Source organism: Protopterus annectens, chromosome 5.part0 (assembly GCF_019279795.1).
Source record: "Protopterus annectens isolate FY-2018-M chromosome 5.part0, PAN1.0, whole genome shotgun sequence".
NCBI classification, from domain to species: Eukaryota; Metazoa; Chordata; order Ceratodontiformes; family Protopteridae; genus Protopterus; species Protopterus annectens.
The window spans coordinates 1,353,175,473-1,353,191,150 of record NC_056735.1 but is presented as its reverse complement, the minus strand read 5'-3'; the positions used below and the strand labels follow the sequence as shown (position 1 = coordinate 1,353,191,150).

General features: G+C 46.3%; 1 protein-coding gene across 1 annotated transcript in view; it reads right to left on the bottom strand.

The window, feature by feature from the left end:
• PCF11 (PCF11 cleavage and polyadenylation factor subunit) overlaps positions 1-15,678 on the bottom strand; it is a 587,359-nt gene that overhangs the window by 67,016 nt on the left and 504,665 nt on the right. The window contains exon 16 of the mRNA XM_044072002.1: positions 13,442-13,477. Coding sequence (XP_043927937.1) covers positions 13,442-13,477 — 36 coding nt within the window. The remainder of the gene's footprint in view (positions 1-13,441; positions 13,478-15,678) is intronic.

The following is a 15,678-nucleotide window of genomic DNA, read 5'->3' as shown; positions in this document are numbered from 1 at the left end:
AACAAACAAGGGGATAGAAGGTTTTACTAACACACACACACTCAATTTTGAAGTTTTTTAGTGAAAAAAGATTGAAAAAGATCTCACCCAGCCAGGAGCTCTTCAAAAGTAAAGCTTCTTCAGCCGCGGCAAAAAACGATCTGGGGTAATGTGGTTGGTAGCAGGGGATTATGGGTAGGGGGGGAAGAGCTAGGAGCTTGGATCTTGGTAAGCTGCCGGCTCGGATCCGAAGTCAGATCCGATACCCACAGGTTGCAGAGCAAATGAAGTAACTACTTCAGATCTTGAGTTCACAGAGAAAAAAAACAAACAAAAAAACAATAAGAAGTTATGTACTCACCATAACGTTCCATCTGAGTAGGTAGCTTCATTTGTCTGCAACCTGTGGGTCTTGGATCAGATATCGGATCAGACCCGGCAACTTGTTTCATAGCTAATGGATCCGAGCTCCTAGCTCCTCCCCTCACCCATAATCCCCTGCCAACCCTCCATGACCTCAGATTAAGTTTGCCCCTCAATATGTACCCAAAAAGGGTATTCCAACTTACATAGATCCGCTGAAGGCCAGGGGGAAAGGGGGGGGGGATGGTTGCAGACAAATGAAGCTACCTACTCAGATGGAACGTTATGGTGAGTACATAACTTCTTAATCTGAAGTGGGGACTTCATTTGTCAGCAACCTGTGGGACAGAGTCCCCAGCTACCTGAATCCTGGGAGGCCATCATGGAAGGTTATTGCGGAGCACCGCAGAGCCAAAGGATGCTCTCCCTCTAGAAATCACGTCCAGTTTGTAGTGGTTAATAAAGGTATGAGATGAGGCCCAAGTGGCTGCCGAACAAATATCATCCAATGGAACTCAGAAGTAGAGATGGAACGAGTGGAATGTGCACAAACTCCTTCAGGTGCGGGTCTCCCAGAAGCTTGGTACGCTAACAGGATATTTTGTGAAATCCAGCGTGATAAGAGATATTTTTGATATTGCTTTCCCCAAATTAAATTTGGCAAAGGAAATGAACAGCTGGTCGGATTGTCTGTGACCAGCTGTTCTAGGAGTATAAAAACGTAGCTGCCTATGAACATCTAATGAGTGCAGCTTGTACTCTCCTTTATTCTGATATTTAGGAAAGAAAACCGGTAAATTTATGGATTGATTTATACTGGTTTCTGATTCTATTTTGGGAAGGAAAGAGGGATTGATCCTGAGGTACACTCTGTCCGGATGAAAGATCAAATAAGGAGGCTTCACAGAAAGAATTTGAAGCTCCGAAACTCTTTTCGCAGAAGTAATGGCTACAAGGAATGCTGTTTTCCAGGACAAGTATTTGAGATCTACTGAAGCAGCAGGTTCAAAAGGTGGAGCAGTCAGGGCTTGAACTAGTGAAAGATCCCAAGGTGGTACGGCTTCTTTTATAGGGGGGGTCTAAGCAAAAAGGTGCCCTTGAGAAAGGTTTTACACAACTTGGCCGACATCAAGGGCCCTGTGTCATGTCCCACATGGTAATGGGAGATGGCAGCCAATTGCACTTTGACAGTTGAGCAACTAGCGCCTTCCCGAAAAAGTTCGGTTAGGCAGACTAATATGGATGGAAGAGGAGCCGTAAAGGGATCTAGATTATGATGCTCTGCCCAGACGGAGAAACGTTTCCATTTACTGCGGTACACTTTCCTGGTGGAGGGCTTATGCGTTGCCACAAGGATGGCTTTTGACTGGTGAAGAGATACCGGGAGTCCTAACTAGGAGTGGAACTGGAGCAACCAAGCTGTCAGCTTCAGATTGACCAGATTTGGGGTCGGTAAGTCAGACGGATGGGAGATTAGATCCGGACTGGGATCCAGAATCCAAGGGGGATTCACTAGGTGAGACCACAGGTAAGGGAACCAAATTTGCCAAGGCCAGAATGGGGCAATGAGGATCATCCTGCTCCCCAACCGAGAGGCTTTCTGTAAGAGTTGCAGCATCAGGGGTAGAGGAGGATAGGCATAAAGTCGACCGGATGGCCAAGCATGCACCAGAGCGTCTCTTGGTGTTTCCCCTGGAGGGGGAATCAGAGCGAAGAAATTGCCGCATTTGGTGTTTTGAGGGAGAGGCAAAAAGATCGCAGCAGGGTTGCCCCCATATTGCGAATATCTGCTTCGCTACTAGTGGGTTGAGAGACCACTCATACGGGGTAAGAAGGGTGCGGCTGAGTTTGTCTGCTAGGATGTTGGCCCGCCCCGGAATGTGCGTTACAATCAGAAAGCGGTTGGTGGAAATCGCCCATTCCCACACTCTCATGGCTTCGCGGCATAGAGGGTAAGACCTGGTTCCCCCCTGTTTGTTGATGTACCAGACAACCGACATGTCCGACTGAATTGCAATTGTTCCCACGGGGAGGAGATTCTGAAGTGCTTGCAACGCGTACAGCACCGCTCTCATCTCCAGAACGTTGAAATGCAAGGAGGTCTCTTATCGTTCCACGTGCCTTGGATGGTCCTGCCTAAATAATGCCCCCCCCCCCACCCGAGGCGGGATGCGTCCGTGGTCATCGTGGCGAGAGGGGGAGAGGTGCAGAACGGTCGGCCCGTATGGAGGTCCGGAGCATGGAGCCACCATAACAGAGCCCTCCTGCAAGCCTTGCTGATAGCAATGGGGTGATGGAAAGGAAAAGACAGAAAGGACCATTGTACCAGAAGGGTCCATTGCAGTACCCGCATGTTCAGACAGGCACATGGAAGGAGCATTACCGCTGCCGCCATGGAGCCCAGTGCCCTCAGGACCAATTCCGCCGGTGGGGTCTCTGATTGGAAGATAGCCCGCACATGAAGTTGCAAATTCCGTAGTCGTTCCGACGTCAGAAAGGCTCGTAGATCTCTGGTGTCTATTCTGGCTCCTATGAATTCTATGACTTGTGTCAGGGCCAGAAAGGATTTGTCGGCATTGATGGTGAAGCCTAACTGGGGGCTAGGCGGAGAAAGAAATCTCTGGCTGAGCAAAGTAGATGCCTTGTTGGGGTGGTCAGGAGCCAGTCGTCCAGGTACGGAAAGACCTGCATTCCCTGGAGTCTCAGGTGGGCCGCAATCACTGCTAATACCTTGGTGAACACCCTGGGGGCTGTGGTGAGGCCAAAGGGAAGGACCCTGAACTGGTAGTGACTGGCTCCCAGCCGGAAGCGGAGGAACCTTCTGGATAGTCTGTCCATTAGAATGTGGTAGTACGCATCCTTGAGGTCTATAGAGCACATCCAATCGTTCTCCCTTAGTAGGGGGAGAATAGATTGAAGAGTGACCATTCGGAATTTTTCCTTGGTTACCGACAGGTTCAAACGGGACAGGTCTAGAATCGGTCTCAAGTCCCCCATCTTTTTTGGCACCAAAAAGAACCTGGAGAAGAAAGCTAATCCGAGCTGGTCTTGGGGGACGGGCTGGATGGCTCTTTCTTAGCAGCTGCTGAATTTCTGTGGCTGCAGCCTCCCTCTGATTGGGTGGTACATCGGGGAGGTTCTTGAATTTGGGGACATGAAGTAATGGGATTTTGTACCCTCTGGATATAATTCGAAGCACCTAGCGGTCTGTCGTGATGGACTCCCATGCCGCTAGGTGCTCAGAGAAGCGTCCGCCGACTGCCTCCAGAGTGGAGTAGTTGGGAAACCCTTCAGGGCTGCTGCGTGGGCCGGTCAGAGAAAGGTTCTCTGGACCCAAAGTTTCTCGGAGCCCCTCTGCCCCTGGGGAGGCGTCCTCCCTGTCCTCCTCTGCCACGGAAGGACTGGTTGTCCTGAGCGGGTTGGGAATGTTGCGATTTCCGGAACCACATCTTCTTCTGACCCTTTTGGTTCTTCGAAAAGGACCGCTGGGGAGCAGAGAAGTGGACTGACGGCAGACGTCTTCCCGTCGTCCTTGCTCTGGACAAGTGTCTCGCGAACCGTTTTGCCAAACAGGGCAGAACCATCGAAAGGGGCATTCGCAAAGGACGCTTTAAAGGGCGCCGCAAAGTCACAATGACGGAGCCAGGCCTGACGTCTCATGACTAGGCCCGCTCAGCTAGCTCTAGCGGCTCCCTCGGTGGCGCGGGACAATAGGTATTTGAAATGGATCTCAGAGTGGCCATTCGGGTGGAGTACAATTGTTTGTCCTCCGCCGACATGGACTCTGGGGGAGGCAGCGTATTCTTTGATAAGATCCCGCTGCATCCTGATGACATGTGCCATATAGTTCAGAGACCTTACAGAGAAAGTCGCTGAACTAAAAACTCGCTTCCCTAAGCGGTCCATCGAGCGGGACTCCTTGCTCGGTGGATGGACTGAGGGGCTCTCCTGAGCTAGTTCCCTCTTCATAGCTGCCGCCGTCAACATGGCATCTACGGGGGGACCCTTGCTCCAGTGTGACCGGTCTGAGGGGGGGCTTAGTATCCTGTCCGGGCATTTGGGTATTGGCTCCACGGTGTCCGGGTCCTTCCACGCCCTGGTGGTAATAAGGTCCACCAAGGGGTCGGCCGGAGGGGACACCCAAGAGGTAGACGGGCCTGCTTCGAATGCCTCCAGAAACACGGACTCGGAGGAAGACTTGGGGGCAGACCACCCACCTCTGATCCTCAGCATCTCCATGATATCTCCAAAGGAGACATCCTCAGGGGGTGATCTTGGGGGGCCTTCCCCTTCATCCAAGTCCGTGTCCTCAGTTAAGGACTCAGGGGAGTCCACGTGCCTCCTCTTGCACTTATGCTTGCAGGGCACTTCCTCGGGGGGGCTGTCCGAGGTCTCGCCAGCAACATCCTGTTCCAATGGAACTACCTGGGACATTGAAGCAGGCTGTCCCTTAGGCCGGGTGATGGAAGCCTGGCCCAGCAGAGAGGGAGTGCAGGGTGGAGCCGAGACAAGGGCCAGGGGTCCGGATGCTCTCGACAGAGCCCTCTCCACTACATCGAAGGCAGAGGGGGAACCACTCTCTCTGGGCTCCGAGAGTCGGCTCCCACTCGGATCCGATGAAGGGATCGGAACCGGCGCAGAGACCATCGGATCCGAAGGACCAGTGCGCTCCGACCTGGATGGAGCCGAAGGCACACTGAATCCCTCGGATCCGAAGCTCAGGCCACGGCTCCGAGAGGTCGGATCAGACAGACTCGAAGGCAGGGTCGGATCCGAAGTACCAAGTACGGTCAGCGCCGACCCACCGCCGGCTCCGACGCTGCTCGGCTCCGAACCCAGGTAGCGGGTCGGAGAAGGAGCAATTGGAGTGAAAAATGGTGTCGAGCTCCCCCCCGTGAAGGGGGGGGGGGGGAGAGGCAACAGCACTCCCATCTGCAGCTGGGCCTGGATGAATCTTCGCATCATCCGGTCCAAGTCTGCATCAGACATGCTGAATGTTGATCTCGAAGAGGCCACCGAGGCAGGCCTGGAATGCCGCCTCGATGGAGATCGGGCCTCCTCCTCCTCGGGCCCTGGGGAGAAACAAGGAGATCGGAGCCGAGGAGGAGGAGACCTAGAAGCAGTGGAGGGAGAAGCCCGCTTAGCTAGCGGGGCCGAAGCGGAGGCCTCGGCCAGCCGCTTGTGGTGCTTCTCCCTCCTAGTCTCCCTGTCCTCCGGTGCTTTAGCGGGAGTTTGAGTCCTGGCCAAAGGAAAGGGGGCAGGAGTGGCAACAACCACAGCCTGTGGTAGTGCCACGGGAGCAGGGGAGGCCGGAGCAGAGTCCGGGGGCAAAAGTCCCACCAGGACCAGCTTCGACCTCCGCTCTTTCAGTGCCCTGGGGTTGAACGCTGCACAAATGGTTCAGCCTGAGGTGAGGTGTTCAACCCCAAGGCACTGAACGCACAGAGTGTGGCCATCAGCCGGGGAGAGCTTATGGCCACACTCGGTACATTTAGAAAAAATGGCTTTTGTGGCCTCAGCCATACTTTAAAGAAAAAAAGGAGTGCTACACAAACACACAGGCCCCAAAAACACAACACACACACTAACGACCAGTGAAGGGAGGGAAAAAACTAAGTAAAAAAATTTTATATTACAGGGAACCTAACTCTTACACACTTTTTTAAATTAAGGTAGAGAAATTTGACAAAAAAACAGACTTAACTGACGATTTTTTGCTAGAGCTCAAGGAATCCAGCCATCCACAAGCATGGCAAACTAGATCTGAGGTCATGGAGGGTTGGCAGGGGATTATGGGTGAGGGGAGGAGCTAGGAGCTCGGATCCATTAGCTATGAAACAAGTTGCCGGCTTGGATCCGATATCGGATCCAAGACCCACAGGTTGCTGACAAATGAAGTCCCTACTTCAGAATCTATGGTTAACAAAAATGAAAATCCCAAAATGCAGCCACTGACAATCTATGGGATGCAGATCCCATTCAGAAACTAAGACTGCCGTACCTGTAGATACAGACCACGTTCAACAGAAGGACACATGTGTTTCAGCAGTGTACTTCAGCATAAGAATAAGCCAAACCAGTTTTGGGTACTAAAGAACTAGAGGAAAAGACAAACACTAGCCATTTTAACTTATTCACTTGTTAATTAGTTAAGTAAAATAGTACAGAACATTCTCAACTTGGTAACACATTAAATCTAGCCCCCCCCAGGGTAGAATGACCCTCATAAGAAAAGAAAAAAAAAAAAAAAAAACCAAGGAGCAAACAAGATAACCTCCAAGCTTGGTGGTTATTAACTTTCATGTTGCATTACCAGTTTATTTAGGAGAGTCAGTATTTAGGCATGATGCATTTACTTCTAGATATCCCCCCAGTCTATTATACAATTCTCTGTGGGATCTACATTCTTTTACATGCAAAACTTATAGTGCTTGGTATGGAAAGCAAGTGGCTTACAGAGTCAGAGTTGACTTCACTCCACCTACAAGCTCTTAAGCATTCAATTGCTAAGTTTGCATAAATGGCAACATTGGTTGTTCTCTCTCTTTTTGTATGTGGAACAAAGAAAAAGTTAAACAGGAAGTGAAGTGGTTTTACTGATGGGACTTACTGCTGTCAAAATTGAGCTCACTAAACTTCTAGGAAACTACTTCCTAGGAGAGGTACTTGAGAGATGCTGGCTCAAAGGGAGGGAAGAGCCTTGGTCAATATTTCCAGAATGAAATACAGACTGCAGCATGGTAAAGGTCTTGCCCACTCTGTTAGCCGCTAGGGTAAATGCTGTCCTTGACTGAAATGCAAGACAGCTGCCAGGTGCATTATGACTGACATGTAGCTAAATTCTCTCTCAAAAATCTCAGAATGTGTTTCAATGGGAGAACTTCTTTCATGGTCTACAGAACAAGTTTCCATTTCTCTTAGGCAATTTACAGGAACAGAGGTCCAAGTGAAGCTGTCAATTTGTGTATTAAGCCCTTAAATGGAATGAGTACAAGAAGTGCTTCCAGGCTGTGCAGGGTTAGCCACAGAAGTCACTCCTGTATCGGCTATTATGAAATCACTGCAATAACCCTGAAAGAGTGGAATTGGGTTTTATGCAATATTCTGAATACAAAATAAAATGGTGGGTAAGCATATAGGAAATCCAAGAGCAATTCTCTGCCATGACATTACTCCGTGTGATGCTGGGGCCCACAATGAAATGAAAAAATAGAATTTATGGCACTTCATGTCATATGGTGACATGAGAATATCCATCATCCACCGGCCCCAAATGCTAATCAGGCGAGTCATATGGGACATGAGAAGATCCATCATCCACTGACTCCCAAATGCTAATCCTTGTAGTTTTCTGGTTCAGTGACCACTCAAGGAGAAAGCAGGTTACCACTCAATATGTTCAATGATGCACTAGATTCTCCTGGAATGTGTACTACCATCAAGAACAAGTTGTGGGCCAAGACTCAAGCCCAAAGTTTGGTTTCCTTGCACATGGGAAATGGGCGCACTTTCAACTGAATACTGACGTACTATACAACCATCATGCTCTCTGTATGGATGGCAACTAGCCCTTTCTGCTACAAAGTCTGCACGGCTTGATGGGGCCAGAATCTTTTCTTATGCCTATGAATGCCGCCCAACCCTAAGGCAGATGCATCCATGTTCAGTGTACAGAAAAGGCTTCTCAAGTCATATTGGGGGTACGCAGCTGCCGATGTAAGGCCTATGTGTAATAACATGCAACAGTAATTTTGCTGGACTGAGGCTGCTCATATAGATCTAGCTACAACTTGGGAGTCCACTAACGGCAGCTGTGTAGGTCAGCACTGGCACAAGTATGGTGCCTATGTGCCAAAGATCTTGAGGAAAAGATCTGTTCTGCCTACTTTAGCCCAGGGTACACTGTTGTAATGCCAACTTAGTCTGCTATAGTTTTCACTGGAGAGAATTATACTTGGCACAAGCTGGAATTTAGGATGCGACCCAGGACTGTGATATGTTGGGTGGCGAGAGTTAAGACCTGGGAATGCTGACCACAAAACCAGAGAGAATGACCAGTTTAGTCGGAAAGTGAAACTAGCTTATTAACTTATCCTGGGATGGAACAACAAAACCTGTTGTATACACAGGGTAAACCTTTAGTGTATGGTAAACATTTACTATTGCCAGTACTTGGAAAACACCACAAATGTGTGATGTAACTATAGGCAGGCAGACACCCATTCGGTAGTCTACTACTGCCATGAACATGCTAAACACCTGAATTTGTAGTGACCGACTACCAGTTCAGGTGGATCTAACCTCCTCTTGATGAGCATGACAGGTCACTTCCAAAGAGACCATTCTGTGCTTTTGTTTCACTACATACTCATTTAGACTGTTCAGATCCAGAATAGGCCTTAGGTCCTGTACTTCTCTGGGAACAAGGAATATTCTGTAGTAATTATGACCTCTCTAGTCTAGTGGGAGCTCGGACGCCCTCATTTGTTTAGAAGGGCATCACCATCCTGACCTGCTTGTGTCTCTGATTGGGTAAGATGTCTGGCAGAGACTCTGGTGGTGGGGGCACAATTTTGAAAGGCATTACAGTCACCTAGTATTATGCCCCCTATCCACCTGTCCCTGGTGATGTTAAATCACTCAAGAGGGTTGGGAGGGTGGCCTAATGGTTAAGGTGCTTGCCTTACAAACACAAGGTACAGGGTTTGAGTCTCACAAGGGATAATTGGCTAGGCCTAAAATGGCTTGCAAGGGCAGTTATAGCCAAGTACTAATCTATGAACCTATGAACCTAAGAGCATGGAGGGAGAAATTCCACTAACTGCCAACAGACAAGAGCAGTTACATAAGGCTTCAGGACTGCCATAAGTCATTGATAAACTTTGTGTAGCTACAGTACTGGTGGTGGTTTCTTTTACCTCTGAGGGTGGTAGTGGTGAAGGTGCGTGTAGGATGAAAAGATGCACTTTTCTAGCCCGAGCACTCAGACTCCTAGACTGGGGGATGAACACAGACGTGGAAGGCTGATGTATAGACAACAGAGAGCGGGGGGTTTGGTCACCTTAGTGACATTTCCTTCTAGATGTCCACTGGGGTTAGGATCACCCAAGCAGTCTTGAGGAGGGTAAATCCACATAATTCCTTCAGCTTTCCCCCTGGGATGAGAGAATGGGTCTGGGGCTCCTACTCTGTTGCATTAAGTGAAGAAATTCCCCGAATCTTTGGTCATCTAGGGGTGACCCAACGGAAATCAACCCTTCATTAATCAGCTTGTTGCTGGGAACTCCTCTTGTAATTCAAGGTGTCTATCTTTGAATGACTTTGTCTGACCTCTTTCAGAGGGTTTGAAAGTGAAGGCGGCCTCCTGGCAGCTATGGAATCCTGCAGACTATGCAGAACGGTCTCTAACCTATCTCTGACGCCTGCACTTTCTGTAACGTCTGGAGGAGCTTAGTAAGCCTCACCTTCAACAGTCCTACATGGACAGTACCATTTCCCCCGTAATACTTCAGTGACTAGCAAACAGGTTGGAAAGGACATATCAAAGTTGCTGTATGCAGACGATGTCACATTACAGGCAGACTCTGAGTAAGAACTTCAGCAAAAGATAGGGGAAAAGAATGCAAAACTAAAGGCACAGGATGAAACTTAAGTACAGATAAGATACCTGTAATGATAGCGAATGGCGAAAATAAGCTGAGAACTGAGATAGAAGGGAAAATAGTGGAGCAGGTTAACAGCTTCAAGTATCTGGTAGGGGTGGGTGAGAAGAAAGGTAGTCTGAATGAAGACATCAATGCTAGAATCAGAGGGGCTTGCAGCTAACTGGCACAAAGTGTTGAGTGCAGTATATGACAGAAGAATGCCAAAGCAGCAGAAAAGTAAGGTGTACAACCCAGTGGTGCAACCAGTACTACGAGTGTATTGTACAGAAACCTGGGCAGTACAGGGAGAGCAATTGAGGAAGCTAGAGGTGATGGAGATGAAGTGCCCGAGACAGGTGGTAGGATGCACACTGTGAGATAGACAAAGAAATGAGGATATATGAGAAGAAGCCAAAGTACCTCCAACTGCAGAAAAGATCAGAGAGAACACATTGCAGTGGTTTGTACACGTGCAGAAAAGCAGAAGAGAATATGGTGAAAATGATTTGGGGCAGACATGAAGAAGGCAAGAGGAAACAAGGCTGTTCAGAAAAGAGGTGGATGGATTATGTGAAAGAAGACCTTGACAGTGAGGCATGAGTATTGAAGAAGAAAGGAAAGGGGCATTGAAGAGAGATTGTGACAGCTGACACGACACCCCACCTCCATGAAGAAAATGGGGAAAAAGGGGATGATGACCATCTCAACAACGCAGCATATGGGTTTGGCAGTTAATACAGCAGATATCCAACACTGTAGAGGTATCACTACATTGTCAAAATGATCTCCGTTTCCTTGCAAGTTTCAACATAAATCTTTACATTCTATCAAGTGAGGCAACACCAACCACTTCAGCTACATAGAGCATTGTTATAAAGTCACCTGGATTCATCCTCCACTCTATGCAACTGGATGACTCACCTTTAGTGTAGGCTGCAAGGCTCTCTATCCAGGGATGCATATTCAAAAGTATCCTCAAACGCATGTAAAACAGGAACAAAAGCAGTAGGTTTCGCCTAATATATACCCAGCTGCTCCAAGTACCTTTAGCGGGAGTTCCACATTTCTTTTAAACCCCACTTAAAATGTTTCCACATTATGTTCAAAGTCTTTGGAGTTGTCTGGAATGGAAACTGGCAACACAGATTTTTTTTTTTTATCATTACTGCTGTACCCCCCAACCAAGATAAAGTACATGTGTGAGGCATAATCCAGATTATAGATCTCTTCCATCGTGGCATCCTAAGTACATAAATCAACAGTCAAAACACTTGCATCTTGTGGTATCCATCAAATGGGAGAGAAGTTTCACTAACGGAGGAAAGACCAGAACTGCTTTTAATTTCAAATGGTAGTGAGTTCCAAACTGCAAGTCCTGACTTATCTTAAAAGACAGCAAAGTCTGAACTACGGAGGATGTAATCCAACTGTAAATTCTGCGGAGACCCAAGGAAAGTGTGCATAGTTTTGAAATTTAGTTTTTGAGCAAGGAGTGGGCAGTGACAAATGCATTAGCTTGACAATTGTGGAGACAAACAAGTTAAGTTGAAGTTGGACGTCTTTTTGCAGAGAGAGGCAATACTAATCCTTAGACACGGTGACAGGAAATTAACCAACAAATATTGTTTGACAGTTTCAAGAAGCATCTAAATACACACTCGCTTTCCCAAGAGCATCAGCCATAACACATACAATGCTCAACCTTAAAATACACACGCACAAATTGAACAACTGAAAATAGACGAGTAAAAAAATGCAACTTAAACTGGAAATACACAAGTATGCTTTTTATTAATTCATTTCACATGTCTCAAACAATTCCATGTGCTACATTTACTACATAACCTTACTACAACCAGTAAAATACTAAATGACTGCAGTATTTTTTGTAAACATGTATTTCTTATACTTTCGTTTAATAAAAATGACTGCAATATTTTTGTAAACATATTTCTTATACTTTCTTTTAATGATGTACTTTTTTTTTTTTTTTTTTTTAAATCAAACAAAACACTTTTGTATCACTTTAAAACTAGTAGCTAGCCTGTGTCAGATTCATAGAGGAATAAAGCTTTTAATATGGCCTAGATGAGCAAAGTTCAGCTGGCAGCTCAGGCACTTGACAATACAGAAAGGACAGGCATGCCCATCCAGAGGAGGGGGGAGATCGATGGTGGTCTCTGATGGTACAGCCAGACGGTAAAGGTGCAGATGGATGTGAGAGCCACTGCAGAGAGGACAAGGGTGTGACTACCCACACTGTTGACAATGGCCTTGACGCATGCAAAGTACACAAATGGACAAAGAGCACAGGGGTCCCCTTCAAGAAGCCAACTGCTCACATCCATACCAGGCGAGGGGTTAAACCATTCACAACAAAAATGTCCACTTAGTTGGAATGCTGGCTTAAGTTCCAGCAACCCTAATGTCTGTGTGTATGAAGGCCCTCAACAGACAGCTCCTGGCCCAGTGGATGACTCCAACTGCTCACATCCATACCAGGTGAGGGGTTAAACCATTCACAACAAAAATGTCCACTTAGTTGGAATGCTGGCTTAAGTTCCAGCAACCCTAATGTCTGTGTGTATGAAGGCCCTCAACAGACAGCTCCTGGCCCAGTGGATGACTCACCACCACTGATGAACAAATGGATATTCAAGCAGGAGGCAGCTTGACGAGTGGCAGGCAGAGGTGGAAAGGTTTGTTTGTGTCTTTCGGCTTTTCCCAGTTAGGGGTCACCACAGCGGAACTCCGGTCCACTAATGATTGGCAGTAGATTTTTACATGCAGAGTTGCCAGCTCTGACGCACAACCTTCAATGAAGGTACGCCCATTCACGCACATCTCCACACAGAAGACGCTCTAGCTGAGAATCGAACAGGACGTCTTACTGTGAGGCGACAACGCTACCGCAGTTAAAAATAACACTGGAAGTAATCTCAGTAGTTAAGTGGACAGATACAAACACTAGAAAGAATGAGTCAGTGTTAATGAAAGAAGAGATCCAAATTTGGTGAACACAGTCCTCCAACAGCCATCCTATTAACATGAATGGTTCCACCAATGTGCGTTTTGGGACAGGACTCGCACAGATATACTTGCATGTAAATATGCCTGTCTTAACACAGGCCACCCACCCTTCTCCCCAAAAAAAGGTCCCAGGGCCAACAGGACTATCTACTTAACCCATTTATAGCACTTCATGGCACTGCAACACAGCCTGACAATCGGCTATGTTCTAAACCAAAAAGAACTCAAGTTTGTCAAAGTGTTTCTAATATGGATAGGTTGCACAAGTCTGCCACACTCAGGTGCAGGAAAGCAAAGTTACTTTGGGGGAGGGATGGTTCACTGCGAAAAGCTGAAACTGCTGACAGCTGTACGACTCTGTAAAGCCAAAGGAAATGCCTTGTCTTGCAGTAACAGACAAAAATTAAAAAACAAAGAGAACTTACTTTTTTGTAATCTTCATAACATGTTGGATGGTATATCTGAAACAGTTAAGAAAGTAATTCAGTTTACAAATAAAACCATCAATTTAGCACATAAAACAAGAAAAACTATAGGGAATTTTTTTAAATTAACGTTTACATTCTAATACTGATACAACTGTGATGACTTGTGCTCTTCAGCAACATTTTACTGGCACAGCACGATACATACTTGCCTCTGTTAGGATCATGTCTGACAACTAGCACTGTAGTAAAGCATTGGGGAATGCCAGGAAGATTAGGAAGATGTGTTTTTCTCTCTCCATTCCCAGGCACCTGGATTCATGTCTTAGACATGACACTGTAGTCTAATCTGCCGCAGCTGACAGCTTAGGCTGATGTTAAATATGCCATAGCACTCAACACAAAAAATAAATTTCTTGGTGCCCTGGACAAACTGACCTCATCCCACTTCCAGACTGTACAATACCAGCTTTAGCACGCCTCCAAAACAAGTCATAGGCTTAAGTGGGACTACCACAGGCAGCAAAGGTAACTCAAAATGCATAGCTTTTCAAAGACTTCAAAAATATATCTATTCAGTGGAGCAAAGCACAATTCACATTTATGGACTACTGACATATTGCTCACTTGCAGTAATAAGAGACACCGCTTTCAATGTAGCTTGGAAGAATAGTTAAGCTTTCTAGGAGTTGAGAGGACCTAAAGAGTAAATGGTTAGTTTGGTTACCTTGTTTGCCATCAACAGACTGCTAACCATGACAAACATTAGTACTAAGCTACCCACTTACACCAAATTAAGAGTACAGTTGTGTGGCACATACTCACCAAAATCATGGATGATCAGTAATTAGATTACTATAGTATATTTCATACTGAATAGGAATTATGCTACAGGTGAATGCCCAACCATCCAGCCTGACTTCCAGAGTACTGGCAATCTTCATTTGGTGGTGGACTCCTCCCAAGCTATGGATGGATGCCTGTAGGACGTACAGTATCAAAGGAGACCAGTCTGTACCACCCTTTATTGGGTGAACTTAGCTACTTAACAAGTGTGTGTCCATACAGACTGGATGTCAGGTTAAAAGCAACCCATCCCTACAGGGTCAAGAAGATGCACAAGGGTGCCTGTCGACTACAGTATTAAAAACAAAAACATCAGGAACAGGGTAGGAGAGAAGCTTATACTGAAGTAACTGAACACCTAAAGTTGGGTGAGCATGCTCACACAGTTGTACAATGTTCATCAGGACAACCACCAAAGTGGTATCATTCACAGCGAATAAACAGCACAAAAGTGGTGTGAGGTCTGAACACAAATCTATAAACAGTAACAGAAGCACATATATGTCTTGCAAAAAACACAATGGCAAACCCTGCTGTATACCTACTAAGAAAAGCCCACCGTCTAAAATTATTAAACGACTGTCATATACCCTGTAGCAATTCTTAAACAATATTTTTATACCATGTCAGATTTGTTATAATTATGTAAACTCCATACATTTTTGTTTCATTTTTGAAAATTGTAAAAATTCTTAAATGCTTTGTAATAATCTGGAGCTTTTCTCCCTGGGCCTCCACCGAATGTCTATAAATAAATAAATTACAATGCCCAAAGAAATTACAGCTGGAGTTCTAGGAAGCTGTCTCACAAATATTCTTAAGACACTCCTTTGTTGAGTGGGCTTAAAGGTGATCTTGCAGGATTTTCCCACAAATTACTAGAGGTTCAAAGGTAGTTGCAAGGCATAGGGGTCCTAGAGACCACTGAGGAGCCTAGCTCAATTTCACAACTGCCCCAGAGCACTGTCTGGTTAAACAACTTGCTCAGTCTCACTGTAGGCAAATGGTGGCTGAGAGAATTAAACCCTGGACTAAAGGAACTGTCTCAGCCTTACTACTTTATGTTAACTACCAGACATTACAAGAGAAAGACGTGCAACCAGCCTGCTACATAAAGTCTGCTTAGAAAGTATATGTTGTGCTTCCCTGGCATGAAAGCAAAGTACCATTCCATTTGTCCAACGTCCTTAGTAATGTCAACATATATCAGCTGTCTATTATCCAACAGGATCAAGGATTATTTTCTGTGTTTTGAATATTAGGGTACAAAAGTTTTACTTCAAAGCAACTCAAACTGCACTGGGCACAAATCAGAAATTGCCTAATGACCAAACTGTCCATGTAAAACACTGAGTAGGGTTTCTTTACACATTATAGCCTGCAGATCTTAA